At 40.4% G+C, this 27160-nt stretch overlaps 1 protein-coding gene across 2 annotated transcripts in view; it reads left to right on the forward strand.

Moving 5' to 3' along the window:
- Positions 1-27160, forward strand: part of IARS1 (isoleucyl-tRNA synthetase 1) — a 112413-nt gene that overhangs the window by 10223 nt on the left and 75030 nt on the right. For both annotated transcript variants that reach the window (XM_055710372.1, XM_005444421.4), the window contains exons 6-11: positions 74-156; positions 12302-12419; positions 15137-15284; positions 17170-17257; positions 21027-21087; positions 23065-23160. In XM_055710372.1, the coding sequence (XP_055566347.1) occupies positions 74-156; positions 12302-12419; positions 15137-15284; positions 17170-17257; positions 21027-21087; positions 23065-23160 (594 nt within the window). The remainder of the gene's footprint in view (positions 1-73; positions 157-12301; positions 12420-15136; positions 15285-17169; positions 17258-21026; positions 21088-23064; positions 23161-27160) is intronic.

Raw genomic sequence — 27160 nt, forward strand, 5'->3', positions numbered from 1 at the left:
ACAGAATAAATATTGGAAATGTATCGTGATTCTTAATGTTAAGGTGCCTTTCAATCTGTGTGTTTCTCAACAGTTTAGTGTTACCAGATTAGGACGCTGGATTGATTTTGAAAATGACTATAAAACGCTTTATCCTGAGTTCATGGAGTCTGTATGGTAAGTGAACTTATGTACCTTGCATGTATACTTTATGAATTTGAAATTTTAAGAGGCCTAAATTATTGTAAACAAGTGTTGGTCCATAGAACCGTTTTGAAACATGCCAAATTCAGATAAACAGCAGGCAAAGTAATTAAGATGATGTGAAATCTCTTGATGTCAAAGTGATGGAATTAATTGACCTATTTTTTTTTCTTCAGGTTAGTAGGGTTTTCTTCTTCAGGACAGTAGGGTTTTTCAGAATGAAGTACAACAGTATGGCTTTTAGTGAGTCCTGAAATCTTACTGCTCCATGTCAACTTAAAAGCAGTTCTGAAGACCTACTAATATGTTCCTTGCTTGGTTTAGGAAATTACATTGCATCTCCACATTCTTGATGCTCTTCAACGCTGTTAGCTGCAAATGTGCAAACTATCCAAGCTCAGTTTAGCTCTAAACCTCTTATTCGAGCCTGGTCTTAGAGATTGGGAATCTGCTGTTACATTTTATTGGCAGCATAGTTTGACAACTGTCTTGGACTCCTGGTGCAGAGCTAAGTAAAGTTCGGGTATTTTGGGAATGTATTCAGGGTGACTGCTGGAATTGCAAGAGACAGGATGACCTTATAGGTTAAGGATAATCAGATTGACCTAACACAGTGAGCAGAGGGCAACACTGAGTCCTTCAGGTGGCAGAATTGCAAGGTGAATTGCAGGGAGAAGTTTAGCAGAGTATATGCTGACAAAAAGCCATTGAAAAGCAAATTACATGCATATTAAAGAATTATTGATCTTCTTTAATATTAGTTTTACTAGTAACCTTTAATTGTGTAGTTAGTTGCCTATAGTTATGATAGAGGATAGAACTTCTAGATGGCTCTGCAGCCATTGTAGAGGGCTGAAGTGCCAGGGAGTTTTCGATGACCATTGAAAAGAATTATCATTATGCAGGGTTTCTTCAGCTAAAGCTAAGACTGATAAGAAATCTTCCTTTTATAAGTTATAAAAATACTTAGTGGTGGCACCTTAAATCCTGTTTAACTAGTATTTTTCAAGGACCCTTTTAAAGCCAAACTTGACTTGGAACAAGCTGCAGGGTGGTCTCTCAACAGCTCAAGCCTTTTTTGTGGTTGGTTGTTTTTATTTTTTTTTTTTTATTTTTTAAATTTTTTTCTTTTTCCCCTTAGAAAATTGCAAGTCTTTCACCTTGGCTTACAGAGGTTGCCTCCTCTAATTCTTGCTTTGGATACAGACTAAAATATAAACTTTGGATTTCAAATGTGTGTGGTATGAGATTTCAGGAAGTATGTTGGCAGACAACCTCTTGAGTTTTGAACCCTTGTGCTTCGTGATGATACTAGTTTTCTGTGTAATCATGTTATGAAATACAGTTTCTAGATGTCTGCTTTTAGAAACTGGGTTTTCAGGAAAGTCTCCTCAGCCTTGGAGGGGCAGGTTAATGCCATTGCCAACTTGTTTTTCAGTAGAGTGCAAGGTAGAACCACTGGTGTTGGCATACAGTGGATGGAGCAGGGGAATGGGGTGTGCCTGTTTCAAGGCTAAGGGAATTAATACTTAAAGCGCTGTAACTGTAGTTACAGTAGTGCTTTTGGCAGGGTAATGTACAATTTTCTAGAATATCAGATTGTTACCTAGGTAATTGTCAAACTGAAAATCATGTTACTGAAGTTACATTTTACATCCATTAGGATTGTTCAGGAGGAATCATTAGGAGATTGTAGTGTGCTTCTCTTAAAATTTATTTGATTTTTTTTAATGAGTTCCTTTTTAAATTTTAAAAGACTTTTTAAGACTTTAATGTCCAGCTAAGTACAAAAGAGAAACTGCATATTGATTTCTGCATTGACTGTAACCTGGTGACCATAGTGGCTTGTCCAGTGTTTGTATGTCTTTTTTTGGGGTGGTGTGATTTTTTTTTTTTTGTTGCTGTTCTGCCTGTGGGAGTAGAACAGTGCTCTGCTCTTAGGCCCAGAAAAAGTTATTGATGAGGATAATGGTAGTGAGCATGACAACTGTGGATTTCATGGTTAAAATATGGTAAGGATTTTTTCTTTATTAATTAGCTAAACCTATGTGTTTAGGTTTTTTGTTTTGTTTTTGTTTGTATTTCTTTGTAGGCTTGCAGTTTTGGAGTGGTCTCAACTGGAATTTCTAGCTTTCTATGAAACATGATGTTTTCATCCATAATGTTTATGTTGAGTTCAGTGAGCTAATGTAATGCTTATGATAGTCAACCACACTGGAAATAACATTTATCTGAATTGTTTAGACTTGAAATAGTTTAGGACTCAGACACCAAATACATCTTTTGTACAGTATCTCTATAAAACAATATTAACAAGCTCAGGATGCTAGAGAGCATTCTTTTCTTCATGTTTTATAGTGGGTTAGTTGGAAACGACTGCTTTGTAAGCATTTTGGTGCGGTGCCATATGGTGGCTGACAGAGCAGGATGGATTTTCAGCCTGTTAAGATTTTGACTTGGAACAAAACTTCATCAGATGATAAAATTGTGGCATCCTGGCAGAATTTTTCAGGGCAACATTGAAGATTGACGTCATTAAGAGGTGATACTGCAGTGGTTTCTCATGTGAAATTATAGTCAGCTCTTCATGTCCTAAATAACTTAAATAGAACTTTTAAGATCATTCTGTAGAACTTGTATATCCATCCTGCAGCTAGCTTGAATCGCAATGAAAACGCGTCCTTCAGTGAAAACAGCACAATTAGTGTGATGTTCTTGAGCTAGCATGGAATAAACGGCCATACATTCTTGCCCCCCCCCCCCCCCTTTTTTTTTTCCCAACTCTTGAGATGTATACAGGGAAACTGAGAGCAGTTTGACCTTAAACTTTTTACTACGGTTGGTCTGAAAGAAGCATATGAGCTTTGGGGAAAAAAAAATCAACTAGTACATTTTTTTTACTTCCCTACTGACTTATTGCATATTTCTCAGGCCAGCTTCGGGTTTGCACCTCAGGAGCGGTTCTCCTGGGGAAACAGCCTGCGAGGTGCGGAGGGAAGGAGGGGACCAGCGCTGTGTCAGGGCTGCGGCATGTGTCTGGCTCTGGTGACACATGGGGGCGTCATTTCCTCCTTCGCACAACTTTGGCGTTGGTTACGCTGCTTCCTGTCGCCATCTGCTGGCGAACTTCAGCAATTGCGCTCTGGGCGTCACTGAGTTTTAAAAACGGTCGAAAGCTCCGTGAATGTTTTGAAAGGCTGATGAGACCTTGGCGGGGTCAGGAGCAACGGTGGGAGATTAAAACATGGTGTCATCGAAAGTAGCACTCAGTTGCCGAGGTGAGAGGTTTGGGTGCTGGCAGGATTGGCAGCGGAGCACTCCAGCGTGGTGCATGGGGAATTTCTGAACACGGGGAACCTCAGGGGAGCAGAGAGACCTGCAGTTTGTGCAACAGTGGCTGGTGGGACCTGGTGGGGCCAGAAGCAATGGCAGCCATGCCGCCCACACTTGTGAAAGAACCCTTAGGGAGTGTGAGTGACCAGGAGTGCTGCTAACAGGGCCCGGCCCGGCCGCTGGCACCAAAGGGCGTGCAGGAAGGACTCTTGTGGCCCTGCCAGCTTGACCAGGGAGCAACGGTATCTGCCCAGAAGAAAGCCGTGGCCTCTTTAAGCTCTGCCCCCGCCATACATGATGCAGCTGCCCAGACAGAGCTCTGGTGGGAACATGCAGCCACCCAGGTGTTGGGCTGCGGCCTGTGCCCTGCTCTTACACCAGTACCGGGCAGCAGCAGTGAGCACAGCTGTGGGAGTGCACCTGGGTATGGAAACTCCTCTGCTTGGTGACAGAGCTCCGGGGGGGGCAGGTAGGTTGAGTATCGGGAGTACCAGAGATAGGCTACTGGAATTGAACTCTGCCTTCCCTGAGATGGGCTTAATAGGCTGAGAGGATGCATGATACAGAGGATTCCCTAACCCATCTGCCTTGCTGAATGCAGTGACATAAGGGACAGGGGGCAATGGTGACAAGTTCCTGCCCAGTGCAGCAGCAGACGCATCTCCTCTGTGACTGCGCCATCTTCTCAGGTGCCCTTGCATAATAGGTATGAGGTGCTGCAAGTGGCATGGAATAATAATGAGGAGGATGGTCTGTCAGGCGTGGATGCTGCTGAGGATAAATTTGCCTATGCCCTGCATCAAAACTGCTTTTGTAACGGAAACAAGATGGGTCATAGGTGACTCCGTTCTGAAGGGAACAGAAGGTCCAATACACAGGCCAGACCCTCTTGGTAGGGAAGCTTGCTGTCTCGCTGGGGCCTGGGTTGAAGATGTGAAGAGAATGCTTCCTACCCTGGTCGGGCCCTCAGATTGTGATCCATTAGTGATTTTTCAGGTACGCAGTGACAAAGTTGTGATGAGAAGTCTGAGGGCAATCAAGAGAGACTTCAGGGTCTTATGACGGCTGTAAACCCTTCAGAAGAGATAGGCAGGGAAGGAGAGATGATGGAATAGCCCTGTATGTTTGGGAGTGTTTTGGTTGTCTAAAGCTTTTTAATGGTGACAACAGGGTTGAATGTTTGAGTAAGAGCCAGGGGGAAGGCCAACAAGCAGGTGCTGTGGTGGGAGTCTGTTATAGGCCAACCAGCCAGGATGAAGAGGCAGTCAAAATATTCCGTAAGTAGCTGGGAGAAGTCTCACAGTCACTAGCCCTTGTTCTCATGGGGGACTTCAACTTACTAGATGTCTGCTGGAAGTATAGTACAGCAGAGAGGAAACAGTCTAGGAAGTTTGTGGAGTGTGTGGAAGATAACTTTCTGACACATCTGGTCCGTGAGCCAGCCAGGGGAGATGCCCCGCTGGACCTGCTGTTTACAAACAGGGAAGGACTGGTGGGTGATGTGGTGGTCGGAGGATGTCTCGGGTGTAGCAATCAAGAGATGACAACAGTTTTCGATTCTTTGCAGAAGTAAGGAGGGGGGTCAGCAGAACCGGTGCCTTGGACTTCCGGAGGGCTGACTTTGGCCTGTTTAAGAGCCTGGTTGACAGAGTCCCGTGGGAGGCAGTCCTGCAGGGCCAAGAGGTTCCAGGGTGGCTGGACATTACTCGGGAAGGAAGTCTTAAGGGTGCGGGAGCAGGCTGTGCTCCGTGTGCCGAAAGGCAAGCCGGTGGGGAAGAAGACCGGCCTGGCTGAACAGCGAGCTTTGGCTGGAACTCTGGAAGAAAAGGAGAGTTTGCAGCCTTTGGAAGAAGAAGGAGACAGAGCAGGCAGCTCTGGAGGGCTATAAGGATGTCGCGGGGTTATGTAGGAAGAAAATTAGAAGGGCCAAAGCCTAGGTAGAACTTAATCTGGCAACTGTTGTAAAAGACTTATAAAAGGCTTATAAATACGTTAGCAACAAAAGGAGGCCTAAGGAGAGTGTCCGTCCTTTATTTGATGTAGGGGGAAACATAGTGACAAAGGATGAGGAAGAGACTGAGGTGTTGAAATGGTTTCTTTGCCTCAGTATTCAGTAGTAAGACCAGTTGTGCTCCCGGTACCCAGCCTCCTGAGCTGAAAGGCAGGGAGCAGAATGCGGCCCCTGTAATCCCAGGGGAAATGGGAAAAACCTGTTACACCACTTAGACATGCACAAGTCTATGGGGCCAGACGAGTCTGCCCAAGGGCATTGAGGGACCTGGCAGAAGTGCTCACTTGAGCCACTTCTAATGATTTATCAATAGTCCTGGCTAGCTCAGGAGGTCCGAGCTCTGGAGGTTAGCCAGTGTGATGCCCATCTACAAGAAGGGCTGGAAGGAGGATCTGGCCTGTCAGGAGCTACAGGCCTGTCACCCTGACCTTGGTGCCAGGGAAGGTTATGGAGCAGCTCATCTGGAGCGTCATCATGTGGCATGTACAGGACAACCAGGGAATCAGGCCCAGCCAGCATGGGGTTATGAAAGGCAGGTCCTGCCTGATGAACCTGACCTATGAGTCGTTCAAGGCCGAGTTGGATGTGGCTTTGAGCAACCTGGTCTAATGGAATGGAAGGTGGCCCTGCCCATGTTGAGGTGGTGGAACTAGATGATCTTTAAGGTCCCTTCCAAACCGACCCAGTCTATGATTCTGTGATTGTTCCTGGAAGTATTTAAAAGGCATGTAGGTGTGGCATTTAGGGACATGGTTTAATGGTGGGCTTGGCAGTTAATGGTTGGACTTGATGATACTAAAGGTCTTTTCCAACCTAAACAATTTTATGAGTTGCTTGTATTGTGTGGAACCACAGGTGGTAGAAACACTTCTTAGCTACTTTTGTACCCTAAGGAGGTACTCTTGAGTCCTTTCGTGATAACACTAGCTAGTTACAGTAGAAAATTGGTACTCTACATGTTTGAGATCATGGCTGTACACTGAAAACTGCGCTGTTTACTGTGGAAATGCAGTATGGAGCTTCCTTTAGTGATGGGGCATTTTGTTCATTTCTGCCTTCGCTCCACCGGACTAATCTCAGTTGTTCCAGCTTCAGTTTTCCTTCTAGGATTGTTACTGAGGGGACTCTCCTTCCTTCCCTACCACGTGTGGCCTTTAGCCTCACAGCCCTGCCCATTTAGGTTCTGCAGTAGCGTAGGCTCAGGGTGCCGCCGTACTCCTAAGCTGCAGCTGAAGAGGCTGTAGGTAGCTTCTGAACCTGGGACAATTGCCTTGGGTTGCTTGACTCCCGATGTGGATGTGTGCCTTTGGTTTTGTGTGACACTTTATTTGTACTCTGTCGCTAACGTCAGTGTCCAACTGCCTCAGCCCTTTGCAGTGTGAAGGTTAATGGGGACTGCTCATTGAGAGGAGGACTGGTTTGTTGTAAAGATGAAAGCAACTGGGTGGTTATGTTAGTTTTTTCTTTTCTGTGGAAGTTGCTTTCGGCCTAATTTTTTTTCTCTCTGTGGAGTTTATCCAGCACTAAACCAGAATTATTTCAGAACAACGGATCTGTGGGTTATTATAGGAATCACTATTGCATTTTGTATGTTCCATGGCTCTTAACGATTTTCTAGAGAGATACTGTTCATAAGAAATCTGTTTTGTTTGTTTTTCTGCTAGCCATCTGCATCTTTTTCACATACTTATATTTCTTTTGTGCATTTAGTGCTCTAGTCCTGCTGTTACCTTCTTACCATTCCAGTCCTTTTTTATACCTTACCTGTATTTTGAAGGAGGAATACACTGAACTGCTGCTTAGTTGAATGATCTTTAGGGTGCATCTAGTATCAGTTTTAGATAATTGATATTTTCTGCTATACATGTATTTTGCATTTCTGTCTTGATCCAAAATCAACACACTGATCCAAAGGTTACAGCTTGGAGGGTAGACCTGGAGCAGAATGATCTATATAGACTGGGAGTTTAAAGCATGGAAGCTTTTTGTAGTTGAACTTAAGACCTGATAACTTCTGTGCTTAGGGGTGCTTTTCTGTCTTAATAAGGTGTCTTTCAGAGATGCTATTCTAAAGGCAGGCTGCCTGTGTTTGTTTTTTGGACTTCACGTTCCTCTTAGATTTATACTTCTTTTGATTCATGTCTAGTGTTGTTTGAGTACTTTTTTTTTTCTGGTTTTGATCATAGCTTTCTTTTTGATTTCATCTTGTCTTTGAAATGTTGCTCATGAGTCATAAGAGAACTTTTTCCTTAGTCTCTGCTGCTTATGGTGCTGTTCGGATGCAGTCTGGTTGCTGAACTGTGTAGATGACAGGGCTTCTTACAGTGTGCTGTGTTTGGTTTTGGTGGGGTTTTTTTGTGTTCTTTCAGTCTGCAGAGGCTATTAAATTGTCTTACTTTTAAAGTTTGTTGGTAACTGAGTTTACAATTCCTGGGTCTTTTTCTTTAAAAAGAAAAAGAAAAGGAGTGGGGGGAAGCATTTTATGAGTTTACTAACATTGAGAAATTATTTTCAGCAAGTACTTTCTATTTCTGTAAAGGTAGGTGTTTTCAGACCCTTAGCTACTGACTGAGTCATTGCAAACAAAACCACTTGATACCCCAAAGGAATGGCGTTAAGAACTTAAGCTCCAAGATCAAATCCTTCTCTTCAGTGTGAAGTGAATGTACCTGTTTGAAGAGGGCAGCTTGCTTTTGCATCTGCTGGAGTATACTGTGGCATGTTGGATTTTGTGGGGGATGTCAAGGGTGTTTTGAGCATTGCATTGACTGATTCGGTATCTTTTGGAAGGAAAAAAAATCCCTTTGTAGGAGTCTTATTTGTATCTGTGTGTTTGCATGGTGAGTATGTGACTTGGATCAGTGAATGTTGTAGCAAAGTTCTGATCTTTTTGGGAGTTATGCCTCTGATGAGGGTAGCTGCCAGTCTCTGTTACTGACTGGGCTTGAACCAGTTGTATCATCCCCTCATGACACTGTGGGAACAACAAACTTTTCAATTTGTGTCGTGCTTCTTAGAAGTTAAAGGTATCTTGCATCTTTAGGGATCAGATTCTCTGTTAACAAGTGGCTGAAATAAGCATCTTGAGTTCACCTTTTCCCTAACCTTATTTTTTGTCATTAAAGTGTTGCTTCCATAGGCAAGAGGATGCAACTAAATTTATTTCTGTTTGAGGAGAAATGTAGCGGAATTAGGGGAATAGAGTTTGATTTCTAACTTTTGTGAGTAAATGTTTTCTGTTTGTCAGTAGAAAGGAGCTCTGTGGTTTTGTTAGCTTTTTTTTTTTTTCAGAAAGGACTGCAATTTGGTTTACAAACCTAGAGCCTCTTTTTTGCAAAATGTCAACATTTTGCCAGCAAAAGGGTTAAAACGTGTTTTGATAGGCTATTGTCCAAAATAGCATGTGTTGAATTTTTAAGCAAGACATGATATTCACCTTTTAAGGGACTCTTACTAGAACTAGGTTAATCTTTAGTTTTGTTTTAGGTGGGCAGTGGTGGTAGCAGGAAGCTCTTTGGGAGTCATCTCCTGTGCACTTCTGATGTCACCCAAGAACTGTTGTCAGCAGCTTTTTTCTTAAGGAAACCAATTAGGTGTTTTTCAGGATAACGGAACAGCTCTTCGTAGCGATCATCAGGGCTATTGCAGCAAGCAGCAGTCTTGATGCGATCATGATCCTACTTACTATGTTGGAATCGTCTGAGAGTAGAGGTGGTGATAAACGACGAGTGAGTGGTCGTTATGAACTCTAATGAGAGCTCCGAAGGGTGATGCGGTGTGAAAGCCCAGCTTTTTGCTTAGCAGTGGGGTGAACAACCGGGGAGCGCTTGGTTTGCGATAGGGCAGAGTTACCACACGAGGGAGATGCTGACTTGGATTCCTAACGTGGTAGCTCCGTCTAGTGTCCACCCTTCCTGAACAGTTCCCTGAGTTTACAGTTATATTTACAGCTGAGTTAAGTATTCGGTGTTTCTCCAAGTAGTTTTCTTCTATGCTGTTAGCAGGCAGTGTTCTTTAGAAAGTAAAGTGGAGCTTTTTTCTGCAGATATTTTAGTTAGCTATTTCTGAAAGGCAAATAGAACACCTTCGGTATAAATGCTGTCACTTGTCTCAGTCTGCATTAATTATACTCTGAGATAGTAAGCATACATTTAAAACTTACGTTTTTAACTTGCATGAAGACTTCTGCAATTAGCCAGCTCAGATGTATATGCTGAAAGCTGATGAAAGTAAATTCACAAATTTTTTTTATAAAAAGACTGATTTATATTTTTGCAAGCTTAAGTTGATACTGTTGCTGTAAACCAGATGCGCGCTGACTTATCATGTTTCAGGCTTGGGTTAGGGGTCAGGCAGACAGCCACAACTTGCCCGTGGATAACATCTACTACTTCAACAAGGTTACTTCTGCGTTATGTGTGTAACCTAAGGCACCTTTGCTGGAGTGCTCAGTTCTGAAAGACTTCTGGATTTGGTTCCTCTGTGGCAGAACTTGATGCTGCTGAGGGTCTTGTGGGCTTTATCCATCTTAGAGTTCAGGTTACTTAATTTTTCGGATGTTGGTGACCACTCAGGAAATTTTGGACTCTTACTAGAGGACCATGGGTGAATCTGAGTGGACTGCATGTCTTCTTCGTATGACAGGCTGTATTTTCTCTGTCTAATCTGCAGGGTAAAAATTATTCTGATTAAGATACTGTATGACTTCTGTGACAGCAGGCCAGTGCATATCTTTTTATGTTCTTGTTTCAGGCTGCAGACAGAAAGCAGGGCAATAGTCTACTTGTATTTTGTGTTGAAGATTGTGATTTCAAACATAGAAGGCAAGACACTGACATAAATACACGTCCAGATTCTCAAGCACAAAATGACAGCCTGCAGAAAAAAGTGCTGCTTGCCAGGATGGGGTGGTTGCTTAGCAATGAGCTATTTATCTGGAAAGGGACCCAGAAAAGTGATCAGGATGATTTGGAAACATAGTTTGTGTAAAGGAGTTTCTAAAGTCACATCCATATTGTTAAATACTGCTGGAATTTGAAGTTACTAGAGTCTGCAGAAAATCTGATTTTTGAGTTGAATTTGGCATGATTATTTGAGGCTTGCCCTCTCCTGCCTTTACTTTTAAGGTAGCCAACCTGCAGACTGTACTGCTACGTCTGCAGGTCAGTGAGACCTGATAAACTGATAAATGTTGACAATCCTTTAGTAACCCCTGCAGTATTCAGATACAGAGAAACATAGGGGTTTGTCCATCACATGGACACTTGATGAGTTGCTATGTGAAGAATATTTCTCTTCCAGCTTGTGTTCCTCTTGAGCCTTGACTCATTTTGTCATTTATAATATTGTGTGTTGTCTTCATTATTTCAAAATGTAAGGATCCAAATATGCTACAGACTATATTGAAGATTTCATAAACAGTTAAAGCTTAATGTGAAATTGTGATCTTGGGCAGGAACTGAGTCTAGAGTAAGATGAGCTAATGAAGGAGACCGTTTATGTAAATTGTGGGACCATAGATGGCACTGTGTATATGGCGCCGTGTAGGTATTTATGCCAAAGTATTCTGTTAAAGGAAGGTTGCTGGCATTAAACAAAGCTGTGGATTAAGCTGACCCACCCTCTCAAATCGTTAAATGACTCATCCTCTCCAGTGTCCACCATCTCAAGTGGTCAAAACTGATGAATGAAAGGACTTCTATCAAGGGAGTCAGTCTTGGGGAACAAAGAACAGATAATAAGAATACTTACATAAATTATGCAGAAAGAAGTCTGCAAGTGAAAAGGTTCTGGCGGAGGATATAAGCTGATGAGGTGTTGCAGTCCTCAGAAAATTAGTTGAAAGTAAGACAAAGGTAATTGTAATAATGGGAGATGGCGACCTCCAACTCAAATGCCACCCCTCCCCCTCCGTGCCCCAAAAGAGGGCGAACGCTCACTTTGGGAGCATGAGTAGTTAGTAAGAAACTTCAGTAGTGCTATCTGAGCATGCGTACTAGTTTGTATTAGAAGCGAGAAACTTGTAGCCAATCCTGTATGTGGGTGACAGCGAGAGTGTAATGCACTGTGAGTGTGCAGGTACTCTGCCGTATGTAATGTGTACCCTGGAGTAACTTGGTGAGCACGCTTGGAGGAACCATTTGCCAGTGCTCCCAGTACTGTAATAAATAATGCCTGCCTTTTAAAACTTCAGATCAGTTCTTAGAGGGTTTTTCTCTGTGACCGACTTTACGGTATCGCCATAAAACTGAATTTGTTACTTTGCATGTTCAGCTGTGCTCTTGTGAAAAATGCTCTTCAGATAGTTTGGATTTACTTGGGATGGGCTGCAGGTATCTCTAACCTGTAATTGTGTCTCTTCTGCAGCACTGGTTGCTGTAGTAGATCCTTAAGATCGTGTGATAAGGAGCGGCCACCTCAATATGTGTCTTTTCTCTAAATTACGACCAATTTCAGCCTTGTTAATAGTTCACATTTCAGGTGGTCTTTGTATTCAAGAAATTTGAGAGCGATTAATTAGCAGTACGTATTTGTGTTGTGCAGTCATTGCATGGAAAACCAGGCTGGTATAATCAGCTAAAGCTAAAAATCAGCCAGAAATACAGTTGCAAACCGTTTGTTTCGCCTTTGATTTGCACATACCATCTTTAGTTGACGGTTGATTAAAAAGGGTGTCATTCAGAAGGGCCCTCCAGCTAGAGCAGAACCCCATTTTGGGGGTGATTTACCAAGTGTGGTGATAAGTGCTATTCAGTGTTTCTTGTTTGCTTCCAGGTGGGTTTTCAAGCAACTGTATGACAAAGGGCTGGTATACCGAGGTGTGAAGGTCATGCCTTTTTCAACTGCCTGCAACACCCCACTGTCAAACTTTGAGTCCCATCAGAATTACAAGGTAAGTCAGTATATATGTACATTATATGTTGCAGATTCCTCTATTGTCTTTAGTTTGGATTTGGAAAGCTGTAGTATTTCTTGCTTAGTGGTAAATAAGCATATTATTACACTTCAAATTGATAGTAAAAGTTTAGATAAATAGGTTTTTATTGTATTTTGCTTTATTTCTTTGGCTCACTTGATCTTGGCAGTCTTCCCTGTTCTTCTTGGTTACTACTTACAGGTATATAGAGTACGTTCTTGGTTTTATTCTGCTAAATGACTCTCACTGCCTCTCTGGGCTCTCCAGATGAGTATAGCACTGTGTTGGGTTTGTAAGGTAAACGCTTGGAGAGCTCGTGGCTGTCCCTGGCTGTGCAGATCTGAGAAGAGGAAGGTCCTTGGCAGAAGTGAAACTAAGAGGGGATTAATAAGAATTGTCAAAGGCTGTGTTTGGTTGTGAAGCAGTAGGATGATAGTTTCTTCTAAGAACCTTTAATTTAGATTGAGAAATTCCAGGAAATGTTTTACTTAATATAATGCATGGTATACTATGTTTTATAAGATGTTCCCTTAAAAATGAATGACTAGATACAGTAGGTGCAGTTTCTCATTTGCAGCAATTCATGTTTGCATATGTGAAGGCAGAATTTGTGTCCCAGTTTCCCAATATTTATTTCATGTTTGTGGACAGAGGTTTTGTATCCTCTCTAATCCCCGCCCAGGCCTTGGTATCCTTATATTGTAAATCTTTCACTTATGTTGTTGCAGTAGAAAGCTCACACAAATTGTACATCTGATCCTTTTTACATCTTGCCTATAAAAAGTCTTCTTAAAACAGATGTTTAAATAGCCTTGTGGTACAGTCCAGTCCACAGATACTGGAACTTTCAATGTTGCTGAAGGGTCTTTGACCATACTGAAGAGTAAAGGTTGTATGATTTAGGGAAGCGAGACCTGCAAAGGGATCTCAATATTTGTGACTGACAACTGACATAATTACTTTGCTCATGCTTGTTAACTAACATTTCATATAGGCTCAGATTAATGAGCTTTCTTTAGAACAAAGACTGTTTTGGGTTGTGTTTTTTTGGGTGTGTGTATGTGTGCCCCTTTTCCATAGAGCAAAGCTCTTTTCTCAAGCCTTAATGAAATATTTAGATGCTACTTCTTAATCTAGAACTAGTAGAGTTTGTGTGGAGTCTGCTGCTCTGCCACTTCATGCAAGAATTATCTTTTCTTTGTCTGCTAGAGGTGGTATTCTGAAGACTGAAATGTTGAGGGTCTGCAAACTGACAAGGTTTATTCTTGGCATGAGCAGTCATCTCTGTGTGAGGCAGCTGTTTGCTTTCTCACTGTGGAAAGCAGGCTTTGGCTTCTGTTTATCAGTCCTATGAGAATGGGGACACAAATCATGAGAAACGGGACACAAGAAGCATGTTTAGAAGCAGAGTTAGGTGTCTAATGCAGACTTGAGTAAACCATGTCAGCAGATTGTATTACATTTAACTAAAGAAGCGTTGTCTTTAGATGAAAGCAGGCATAATTTTGTGAACAGAGAAAACATTATACAATGCCATTAGTTGGCAGCCTGGATGCTATTATTTTATGACTTGCCAGTTGTTTTTATCTACCTGGTCAACTTAGTGCTTCAGAAAACAAAGTGAATAGCCTGCAGTGTTGTTTAACAATTGGTAGAGACAGAACTGTAGGGAAAACTCGATCTTTGCTTGGTATTGAGCGTGGTTTGAGAGTTATGTAATATTTATGTTTTACTGTTGGCTGCACCAGATGTTCACAGAAAATTCCCTCTGGAGAAGCCCTTAGCTCAGATATAAATAGCTGCCTCTGTCCCGTGACGCTGTTAACTGTTCCATAACGTTGGATGGAGACCAGAGCGCCTTGCACTAAAGATGATGAGGTGATAGGACCTATTAATAGGACCTATTAATGTATTTAGGGTCTGTGCCCATGGCACCCATTTTTGTTTGGCATTTAAAATGAATAGTGAAAATTTCACGTTTTCAAGATTAGACTTGCTTTTTCAATCTGCTTTTTGTAATATGTGAAATGTAAAGTGACTGAATAGGATTGTACTTGTCTGAAAGAAGAACTTGTTTCCAGAGGATTCTTTTGACTCATTTGACTGTGGCTGACAAAGGTCTCCTGAAATTTTTTTTTACTCTTCAGTATTGATGTACTCTTGTTTTTAAGTAGCCCAACCCTCCCCCCGACCCCCTTATTGACAACAGCTTCTTATAAGACATTGCATCTTCTTAAATGATGGCTATTCTTTCTGCTGCCTGGTTGTAGAGGAAATGGTGGGGAAAGGCTTTGTGTAGCAGTATCTGAGAAACTGCTGTTTTCTTGACAGTTGAGATTTGATTATAAACTTCTAAAATGGGATTATAAGAGGTACCTGAGGGAACTGACACTCTGCTATCTTTGATGTGTTGGCAACTAATTCCCAAAATCTCACTGCTAATATGAACTTTGAACCCCATGGTCTCGTTAGACTGACAGTTTGCACTGCTATAATGGAGGAAAGTTGTGACTGGTGTTCCCTCCAAACTTCATTACGCTACCACTTTCACCTTCTCCCATAACAATGATGAACCAGGCAAGTTGCAAGACAAGTTTTGGTGGATGGCAGTAATAGCTGCTACTCTTTATATTTTGTATTTTCTCACTTAATATATGCAGTAACCCCTTTCCTTCCTTTGGCTTGTTTTTAAGGACGTTCAAGATCCTTCAGTAACTGTGAGCTTCCCACTGGAGGAAGATGCAAGTGTTTCACTTGTTGCTTGGACCACTACTCCTTGGACCTTGCCTAGCAATCTGGCCCTTTGTGTCAATCCAGAATTGCAATATGTAAAATTAAGAGGCAAGTGTTAACTGAAGGGGACATATAATGGACGCTTCTTTCTTTAGTGCCTGTGAATACGAACTTATTAAGCAGTTTATTATACAAAATATGTTACATTTATAGCACTTTTCTGGGGTTGGATCGGTGTAATTTTGAAGCATGAGACTTACTTCCGATGTGGCTGATGATTTCTGGCTGCTGTTGAGGACTGTTCCCTGAAAAAAATCAATAGATAAAATAACAAGAACAAATGTTTTATCTGTTGTCTTAGTCACACTATTTGACAGACAGGGAAGTGTGGCTGGGTGTCCCCAGCTGTTCTTCCCTCCTGTCTTGGGGCTCAGACTCAGAACAAGTTACAGCTGTGTGACAGCTGCCTTGCAGTAGCTGAAGGTGTCTGTGCTCTTAACCCGTAACAGACCCAAGCTGTCAGCTGCTAGTCTAAACCTGACTGGAGTATGTGTTTCAGCTCAAATGTAAGGCAAGGTATGTGCTGTGGTTTCCAGTGCCATAGTACATTTGACCAAGTGCCTTGGCTTACTGATGCGTCAGTTGGTTGTGCCTGGCTAAAGAAGTTGCGCTATATGGTAATCTCTTTCATGTGAGCACCCAACGTTGCAGGAGTTTTATGCAACAGACCATGTAGGGTGCCTAAGCCATGTAGGCTGTTGCTTTTCTCATTACTACAAGTAGTTTTCCAGGGTTTGTAGTTCCATTTTTTTTTTCAGTTCACAATGTAATGATGTGTTGTCTTTTTAACTTAGGAAAGGGATTTATTTTATCCTTGAAATGCAGTCATCTTATCTTCATCTCCACCCCCCCTCCTTTTTTTTTTTTTAAATTCAAAGAAATTAGTAAGCAGGAATTTAGATGAAACTACTTCTTGCATTGCTGTTGTCAGTTTCCCCCAAACTGCTCACCTTTTCTGACTTTTCAGTGTATGTTTTAAAAAAAAAAAACAACAGGAAAAAAAAGAAAATCAAGTTAATGATGGTATTTGATCTGGAGTAAAAAAAATGCCAAAGGTATAACTTCTAGTTCCAACATAACCGTGTGAATCTAATGTGTGCGTAAGGTGATGTTAAACATGAAAAGTTGCAGAGGCTTTCACAATGGACTCCATGTGTCTTGAGTTTTCTTTGTTTTGACAGAGAACTAAATATGTTTTGGCTTTAAAGGTTTTACCATAAATTTGGTCATCTCAAAAAGAGTTTTTGAGTACTTTCAGAAATAACACCTACACCTGCCTGAGATGCAGAGTCATTGGGTTTGAATGTTTTTGGCCTGTAGTCTGCTGGTGGGATAGTGACCCTGACTAGGTTGGTAGGGTAGCAGTCAGAATAAAATTTGTCACTAAATTGATCAGGGTTGTTTGGGGGTAGCAAATGGGTTTCCTTCATGCCGTTTCACTTTATTTATTTCCTTTTAAAGGAAATCCAAATATAAAATTGATTGCAGTAGTATATCTCAGAAAGGCAGCATAAAATGCAGTCATTACCCCTAATGTCAACTTAATAATGTTAATTTTGTGTAGCAATTGTCCATTTTCCAATTGTTTCCCTCTGTTTCAGTTACACATACTGAGTCTTTTCAATTGCTTCTCTTTGGCACAGTGATAATACACAAGGTAGGATATTTCTGCCTCTCAAACAGAAAACCACACTGAAAATCAGTGGCTTCATGCTGTCATTCCTGTTTAAATTTAAAACTTTTGACGAGTGTTTATTAAGTGGCTGTATGGGGAAGAAGTAGCTGGAAACTAGTGGTCGATCAGCAGGATGATTCTGGGCAGTTTTACAGCTGATATGATACCATCTTGCATAAATTGAAAGGTTTCATAATGGTGCAAATGAGGGTATTAAATTGAGATTTATGTAACTTTTTGTTTTATTTCATATTCTAGATAATGCCACAGGAAAGATTTACATTTTGATGGAATCTAGGCTGATAGCACTGTACAAATCTGACAGTGAATATGAGATACTTGACAGGCAAGTACATAAATCATTACACACTTGTTAACTGCTAGTATTTTTATAGGTGAGAAGTTTCAAAAAGTTGGGTTTATCTAAAGATGGGTTTCCCTACATGTGTGTATCCTGCAAAAATCTATTGAAGAGATTGAAATTTGCTAGCACATACTGGTCTTGTACAGGAAGCTACAAATAGAATAAAAGTTTATTTGAATCACTGTATTTTGGTGTGGAAAAAAGTTTCCTTAGTCCTTCCTTTCTGTGTGTCGTCTTAGAAAGACATTACTTTAAAAGTCTCAAAAACCCTGGAGATTGTCCAAATGCTGAACACTTTCTAAACATCATGTAAATATTTAAAAGGAAACAGTTAAAAGCCAAACCATTGTCTTTAGCAATCAAACATGGCTTCTGCAGGATGTTCTACCTAAGTTCTGTAGTTAGTAGAAGTTAACGCTTTCTGAAGACTGCTTATTTATCTTGGTTCAGTGGAAAAATATGAATTAAATAAGTTAGACTGGATAAGGGATGCAGGTATTAAAATCTGTAGTTGTCTTAGACAAAATATGTAGCTTGGATTCTCTCAAATCTTTTGTATAAAACATCAACCTGTTAAAGAGGTAAAATATAGCAAATATTTATTTGCTCACTTCATTCAGTTCTGTGCAGGGGGTAAAACCCCAAGCAAACAACCCCAAAACACAAAAATAAATCCCTACACAACATAACCCCCCCTCCCCATCCCTCGTTCAATAAATCAGACTAGAAATTTTTGTGAGAATAACAACCCTTCTTCACTAGCATCAATTATTTTATGGGTTTTTTTTACCAAGCAGCTAAAAGCTCTACATGTAAAAAACATTTTAAAAAAGGAGGATCTATCTTGTTTCAGCTAAACAATTACATATAGTCATTGAATTAGGGGAATGTAGAGCTGAAATGTTTGTTTAAGATGTTGTCTACTCTGATGCCTCTTACTGTGACACTTGAGTAATTCTTATCTTGTATTTCTGCATTGATTTTTTTTTTTCCCTCTGTCCACTCCCCAAGTGAACTATCTTCATCTGTCACTCTGTAGCAATTTAAGCTGGTACTTAATTTATAAATATGATTTTCAGTGCTTTCATCCTTCAGGGTTGACAGAACTTATGATCTCCAGATTTTTTTTCCCTTCCTTTAGAGTCATAGTGTCAGTGTTACGATAGTCTCTGCCAGGATACCACTGGAAACTTCCTTTCAGTCTGATACTGAATTAATGATAACTTTTTTTCTTGAGGTGGTTGTGCATCCATGTAAACATACAGTCGCCCAGTTAAAATATTTGTGTGTATAAGAATGATATACCAAAGTGTCAAAAGTCCTACTAACATTAAGACTTAAATCTATCTGCTTGCTTGTGATCTGGGCTAGTTAGTCTGTCTGAACAGAGGTAATTTGGCTTGGTGTGACTTAGGTTTGACAAATTTGTATTGTAAGTTTTAAAAACCTGTTGAATCAGGTTGTTATGGTGGTCTGACCAGTTTTAGGTCTATCAGTACTGCATTTCTCTCTTGAAGTATAGCTGCTGTGTTCCTTTCCAGTCTTCTAAAACCTCTTCATTGTGTCTAAAAACTGTTGTCATTGCTTGTGGCCCTGCTAGTTGTGTTTCTAATTCTCTCCCTTGTCCTTTCCCTAGTCTTTCATCTAGTTACTTCTTTCTTTATTTTACGTCTCTGTGCCTTAGAAGGCTGCTAGCAATTTTTATTCTCCTTGCAGAGTGGTATATTTTTCTTCTTTCTATATTAGTGCTACCATCTTAAGCTGATTTTTTTTGTCATGCTCCAATTTTTATGTTACATAATAAATTTGTTTGCTCAAATGTGAAATGTGAGACAAGAAGTAGCTGGCAGTTGAATGGATTGTTTTTTTAAAGATTTAACTCTATGAGTATATAAGTTCACGGAAATGAACTTTCCCATTTCTACTCTTAACTTTTTTTCTTTCTTTAGTTCACTTAAATTCTCAGGCAGTTAGGTCCTTGGGGGAGAAATTAATGGTACTTGCTGTATACCAGGTGGCAGGCTGAGGTCAAGGAATGATCTTACTGAAAATTTTCTTTATCTGAAGTCATCTGACTTCCTGAGCCTTCCCACCCTCCCTCAGACCTGATCTCTCCCTTTTCCTCCCAGATGCAGATGGTAGGTTTTTGTGTGAGAGCAAATGGGAATACTTCTTAGTTTCACTGATGAGATGGCTACTGTCTTTATCAGAATGCTTTCAGCTGCTTTGCACAGGTGGCTTGGGCTTGCCGTATTACCCCACTTCAGGCCATCAAGTGGCTTGTTTTATTTAGCAATGGTAGATAGGAAAAGATTGAGCTTTTTCCTCCCTTCTGTTAAATTTCAGTCTGTTTGCATATTAAACACTTCATTTCTTCATGCTGTCTTCCACTGTTGTCTCTTTTTGGATTCTAGAGAATCCAAAAAAGTTTTCTGATCCCTTGACTGAAGGATTACTATAGCGATTTTAAAAGGTTCTGTTATTACCATAACTTAGGTCACAAGACGGCAGCACTGTATACAAGTATTTCAGATCTCAAAAGAGCAAATCAGGAATGTGATCCACATCCCTTACCTTTCACTGACGTGTGATAATAAGAATGTAACTACTCCCTTTTTTTAATAAAAAAAGCCAATTCTAGTGCTTAGTGTTCTGTGTCTGAGCATTCCCACATCTGTGTGGCTGAGCACTGGGATGCTTTTCCCTCATCTGATCCCCATTAAGCACCTCAAACATTCCTAAGGCTGTTTGTAATGTAAAATATAAACTACCCGCAAAGCTGTGGCTTAAAATAGAAATCTCCCCTTTCCTTAGTGGATGTTATGTATGCGGAGCTGAGGAGTCATGCTCTTTAACTTGGCATTAAATACTGCTTCAGTTCCTTTCTGGGCAATGAAACAGCTTTGAAGAGTTCCCCACTTTGAAGTAGTCAAGTGTTTTATTGTTTGACCGTTATTTTGGGAGATGTGGATCAAGAAAAGTATAGGGAAAGACCACAGCTGTGACACACTCGGAGAACGATCCCATCTAAAGATTAGACTTTTTCCTGAAATGGATGATTTAAGCACTTTCAGGACAGTTCAGCGCAGTCTGTCAACTGTTGTTAGAAGTCTGAAGAGAGCCAGATCTGCCGGCTCGCGCTCTGTCCTACACGTCTTGTCTGGCTGTGTTGGTTCCTCAGTCAGTCCTGTCTGTGGATCTTTCTCTGAGATCCCATGGAGAGTCTGGATGCCTAGTTCTAGAATAAGGAATGAGTCAACCATACTTTAAACACTACAATACCCTGTATCACAGTCTTCTGTGCATATAACTTCCAGGTGTTTTGGAGCAGTGCTTATTTAGTTCTGTTGAAGATGCTGAGCTATAGGGCTTTACTGTTATGAATATTAAAATGAAATCATTTTATCCAGATACTTCTTAACAATCTTTTTCTGGTAAAGCTGGATATTAATGCTTACTTCCTACGTTAATTTACAATGATTGCCTGGTGGAAAGACCATCAGGTACAAATGTCCCCCTTGACTGTTAGCAGAGATGCATTAAGACATGTTATGGTTTTTGTGCCAGTCCAAATTGCCAAAGAGGTGTAGAAATGGGAAGCAGACTGTTGAGAAAATACTTTTCTTCACTTTATGAAGTCAAATTCTGTTAGGGATGGGGAAAAAGAAAATAAGGAAAGATAGCATTCCTACCAGCTGACTAAGCAATTTTTAAGATGTTAATTTGTGTTCATGTAAATCCTTCTTCTCAGGTTTCCTGGCATTACTCTTAAAGGCAAGAAATATAAACCACTCTTTGAATATTTTATTCAGGTAAGACAAACAAGTTTGGTGTTTAATACAGGGTATACATAAAAAAATAACAAGCATTCTCAGTATTCCTTGTTTATATTATAAAAATCTAGTGTCCTAAAAACAAACTCCACATTGTATTAAAGTACTTCAGAATCCTGGTAAAAGGTTGTATAACAAAGTTGACTTTTTTCTGGTTTTTCCCCATTGTTTTACTTGCAGCATATGAATTCAGTGATAATTAGTAGTTTGATTTCAGATTGCAGAGAAACTTCTGATACACGTTAATAGAGAGGCAGTATTCTCTTAGCTTTTCATCTGGTGTGCTTCGGTTGTCTGCCTGTTACACCCCACAGATTTTGTGTTCACAGGGGAATGGCTTTGTGGATAACAGTCACAGACATGTAGTGTTTTTCATTTAAGGGTTAAAAGGCTTTACTAAAATAACTACTACTGATACATCTGTTTTTTTATGGATGTTTTCCTGTGTAGCATTTAAGCACTGCATAAGTCTAATGTAGTTAATAGCACCACAGATGATAACATACTATGTAGCAATAAGAGAAGTGGTAGAGAATATAATTATATATTTAAATAATTTTAAGATAATGTATTTAAATGTATTTTTAAAGAATTCTGAATAAAAATTGATTAAATATTTCAAAGAGTTCAAGTGGATTACAGTGCTGCTGGAGAAGCAGCTGTTAACTCATGAAGGAATTTGGTCATTTGTGACTACTATCTGTTCTGAACCATGTGCTGAAGTCAGCAAAGGTGAGAAAACCTCTGTAGGAAGCACGACCTCTAGAGAAAGGTCAAACACGTAGCTGAACCTGAAAAACGGAACTGCAGGTATAGAGGTTTGGAATGGATAAATTTGAGTCCTGCTATATGTTTAAGGAGCAGATGGGTGTCTACTGTGGTGGTTTTTTTTTTGTTCTTCTTCAGAATGGATGTCTTACCTCAAAAGAGTCCACTTTAGAACAAGCAAAATGTAATACTTTGTACCATATTTGGTTCAGCTGTGACTGCAGTAATTTTTTTTTTTACTACTTTTATATTAAGGAATAGAAAATAGCACATTATTTTTCATTATCTGCATATTGAACACACTGAAAATTGTCAGGTTTTTTTTCTTGGCAATTTTTTTTGGTTCCTACTAGAATTCTACTAGAGAGATTTTCTCTTGCCGCACTTTTTCTGTACCTTCTCAGCTGTAGTCCTCTAAGTGAATCAGTCTACTCTGTGGGAAAGTGCAGAGTGGAAATAAGTATATGGGAAATAGGCATAAGGGTACAAAAATCCAAAGTGAAGTGAAAAGCTAATTTCACTGAGTGGTATTTTTTCCCATTGTTTTGCCTTCTCAAGAAAGCAATTGTTTTGCTGCTAAAATTATTTTACCTCCTTGGCAGGTTGCCAGAGAAACTAAAATTTTTAAGGGACACAGCATTGTATTTTCCAATAAAAACAGTGTGGAGGATTATTGGGTATTTTTTAATTATAGTTACATATTTTTGCTTGATACCACCTTCTCATTCTCTGGAGGAAGTAAAGGAAATACATGACTGCAAAAGCAAACTCTTTTAAAATTAGAAGTACAGTGGACATACAAAAATGCAAGGAGGCTTATGTATATAGAATCCCTGTAGCTTTTGTGGTTGTATCCTCACTTGTAGGAGTGTATTGATTTTTAGTCTGTTAAGCACAGAACTGTATGAAAATCTGTGGTGAAGAGCAATTAACTATGAGGATTTCTAGAGATGTGTTAGATTTAATCACATTTGACACTGTTTAAATGAAATATACAGCCTGGGCATCTTAGTTGTGGGAAATGACTAAATAGTGTTAGGATTGTCACATTTTAATGTGTCATTTATTTTTTTATGCAGTTCTTTACTCAGGTGGCCAGTGGCTTTTCCATGTTCTTAAGAATTCTGTTTTGCTATATATATATATATATATACATATTATGTATGAAAAAGCATTTTTGTGTTACAGTGCAGAGATAAAGGTGCCTTTGCTGTGGTGGTAGACAGTTACGTGAGGGAGGAAGAAGGCACAGGTGTTGTACATCAGGCTCCCTATTTTGGTGCTGTGAGTATGAACTACAATTTGTAACAATTTTGTTCTAACACGTGTTGCTTGGCTTTTCAGCTACTGGGGACTGTCTGTGGAGGTGACTGTTTAGTTTCCTATTTGTTTTCTTACATTTGTAATTAGCAGCGTAACATTGTATTCTAATGCGTTCCTGCACTCACTGGTGCCCATTGTGTGCTAGAGTGGAGATTGTAGGTGTCCCTTGATTTGGTTATTGTTGTGGTGAAGTAAAGTTGCCACTGTATCTTCTGAGTGTTACTGATCTTAATTCTTCTCAGAGTCTTAAGTTTACATCTTCAAGAAGAAATGATCGGTTGCACTGACTGTCAAAATCAGGTTTGCTAAATGGTGATTTCGGATTGTAACAGCAGTTCTGCTCAGCTCACTGCCCCTCTTCAACGTTTCAATTTCATTACTCATTGGGATTTTAGAGAAAAAAAAAACCGCTTTGACTGCTTCTGTACTGTGACTTTATCCCATGGTGTGAAAGGATTTTGTTGCACTCCATTCTTCTGTCTTTATTGTCCTTTCCCTCAGCCTATTCTTCGGAAGGTTAAAAGAGATAATTTTTCATGGATTTAATCATTTCAGTTTTTAGACACATGAATTAAATGCACTAGTTTAGACTCATTGTCTTTTTTGTATAGTGTCCTGTCTTCAGCCATTATCCAAAAATGCCCTCAAAAAACTTGAAATAGAGCTGCCAGTGCCTAGCAATTAGCAATCCCTGGACCACAAGCCCTATCATAATTTCCAGAAACTGTTGGCATTAGTAATAGGCCTCTTTGTATTCATGTGAAATATCCCATCCTTTTCTGTCTTTTATCTTTTCCCCTGTATTTTTCTGAAGAGTGCATCCGTTGTGGTGGTGTTTCCCTTGTCAAGATGAACATTGATATGAAAAGACGTCCCAGCTTAACACAGCTGCAAATAAAGAAATTTAGAGTGGGCTGTATGTTATTAGTTAATAAAGAAATTCCTTGTAACTGGTAAAGTGTCTCAAGGAGTCTAAATCCTGTCAATCTGTGAGCACCTCAGACACTCCCCTGTGGTTACATCTTACAAGGACATGACTGAGAGGTGAAAGAGCAGTCAGGTTTTGAGTCAGGAGCTTCTGCTGTAGGAAATGGAGTAAAGGAAGGGAATAGGCTGCTAATGGGGAAGTTTCTTCCAGAGCTCCTCTTTGGCTGCTGCGTTGTTATGTTGTCTGTTTGCACAGTACAGTTTAATTGTTGGAAACGGTTTGTTGGAAAGCCTGGCTGGCCAGTTAGAGCAAGGATGATCCTTGCTCTTTTTATTTGATTTTGTTATAAGCCCAAAGACATTTGTGTAGATACAGAGCAAAAAGGATCCTTTGTCTCTTTCTCTTTCCTGGCAAGTCAGCAATTATCTTTAAACCCGTTTTTTTAAGAACATGAGGGTACTGGTTAAATGCATTGCAAAGAAAAAAATGCATAAAATATTTGTGAGGAAAAAGTACACTAACATCACAAACAAAACTGTGCTCATTAGGGAAGGAGGAGCTTGACTTCATAATGCATAGACCTGTGTCAGCTGGCTGTGCTGCCTTTAGAAGATTGCATAGTATGTGTCGCACTTAATGCTGTTACCTTTTTTTTTTTTGGCGTGCTTGTAGTTCAGTTTTGAACAGCCCACTGATAGTTTTTGCTTACAAAGTCTCACAAAGGGTTCTGGTTTAGGTTCAGGAATTCATCATTGTACAGCAGGCTCTGTATAGAACACTGAGTGTTAGATGTGTTGGCATTAGATGTTTGCCTTCAGACAAGCTTAGATGCAAGAAGGGAGATAACTCAGGACTGTCTTCCTAATTAGTTGGGTCTCTGCTACTTCATTTACTGTTGTATTGAAGGTGGAAAGGAAATGGATAAATGGAGCAGGAGGCAAGAGTCAGTAGACGAAACAGAGCACAGTCCTTCACAGGAAGCATTGTATCTTGTCTGTATCCCTTCCCCTCAATACCCTTTGATAAACAGGGTTAGAAAGTAAGGTTTTTTTTATCATCCTACTTACTGATACATATTTGATATTGTTGATAGCTTAGAAATGTATCCCTCTCCAACAGAATTTAAAGTAAGAATTGACCTTGATTTAGTTCCAGGATATGTGGTTTTACTGTCCTCTGTGATACCTTTGCCAAATACAAGCTGCCCCACAATATCAGAGCACTCTTCTATTTCAGTTCAAAAGACATCAAAACTAAAGCCCACAGAACGAGGCAGACCTGTATTAAAAACTGCATAAACTCACAGTACCTCCAGATTAACATGACACTAAAAGTCATCTGCTGGGGCATTTCATCATACGTAGATGTATCTACAGTCAATTTAAAAAGCTTTAGTGACATACTAATTTGCAGAGAAGCTCTATACTTTGCCTGCCTGCATAGACTGTCACAGACATTTCGTAAGTCTGTTAGTGTTGCACTTTACTTTTGCATTTTACTGAAAAGGTGCTGGATTTTTGTTAAGAGGTGCTTAAGTTGAACCTTTTGACTTTTGTGTGTTTGTTTTGTTTTTGGGTTTGGTTGGGGTTTTTTTTTTCCAATTTGAGATAGAAAAGCTTTGAGTTCTCATCAGTGAGCTGTTTAATAGCTTCTGCTTTATTAGTTTTCTGCATTACAACTTTTATTTCTAATCTCTTGAGAGACTTAATTGTGGCAGAGGTACAAAAGTGAATGCTATGACTTATATCCTGGAAAGAATTGGAATTTGTCTTGGCTTTCCAGTGGAGCTTAGCGTTTGTGCATTTCTGTATGTGCCTGAATATCTTCTTGGGTTGTGGTTACTGGAGCAAATCTTCATTAAATCAAATGGCAGGTCAGCCTGGAAAGATTTCACATTCAAGTTTGAGTTCTTCAAAAGACAGGAACTAACTGTAGAAAACCAAAATAGCAAAGCCCTTTATACGTTATTGGCTGCATCAGCGATACAAATCGAACTGAACCACCTCTTGACCTAGGTCCTGCGAAGTGGAAGGTTTGTTATTACGTTTTAGCTAGGTTGTGAGCGTGCCAAGCTTTGTAGTTCTTGCTGGCTGCTTCTTCAAAGCCTTTTACAATTCACTGCCAAATCAGGGTTGATGTTAGTTCTGTCATCTGGCCTACATTTTAAACACTGCGGTCTGCTTGCGGTATCTCAGCAATAATAGCTGATGAAAGGTCAACCGAGAATGGGCTTATCTCAGTTAATCTATTGACTGAAGTTTGTGGTGGCTGTCCGCAGCTGCTGGAGAGTGGAGAGAGACTGTTGTCTGGAGTAAATGAGAGCTATAGCTGAAGTGGTTTTTCATTTCTTCATGTAATGCCTTGGTACGTAACGTAGCCAACTTAGCTACTGCTGTGAATGAGTTTCATTATTCTAAAGTGCACTATGGATCAACGGGCAAAACCTGCCACATCTGGCTTGAGGGAGCTGGTGACTATGTGAACTAATGGGTAGGGCTGGAAGTATAGGATGAGGACAACAGAAAGGATCTGGAGACACTGCTTTGTCACTCCAGAGTTGGCATGCCTGTGCTGATTATATTTAGGAAAGGAGAATTCAGCTACCTATGGAGCACTTGCTTATTTAATGCCTATTTTACATGCTTGCTTCTGCAGGGGGTCTCCTTGATCAAGGTGGACAATTGGCTTTAGAGCGCAACTCCTATGAAGTAGCAGCTGCATTTTACAGAATGCAGAGGAGCTCTAAACGTGGAGGGGGGTCAAAGTTCGACTGTGGCCTGTTGCGGCAGGCAGGGTCACCGCAGGATCTGTTTCACACACAACTGAAGTTTTTGTCCCTGAAGTCGGCATTTTCCCCTCCTTTGTCAGCAGTGGTACAGGAACCTCTGACTCAAAAACGAACCTGACTCGATGCAGGCTTAGATGGGGCAGTTTTCCTCATGCTTTGAGGAAAATGAAGTGACCTTGTGAATGCACCAAGAGTGCTGATCTGCAGCTGGTCCCCTTCTCCCATCCTCTCCCATCCCCTCCCAC

Source organism: Falco cherrug, chromosome 4 (genome assembly GCF_023634085.1).
Source record: "Falco cherrug isolate bFalChe1 chromosome 4, bFalChe1.pri, whole genome shotgun sequence".
Taxonomy (NCBI): domain Eukaryota; kingdom Metazoa; phylum Chordata; class Aves; order Falconiformes; family Falconidae; genus Falco; species Falco cherrug.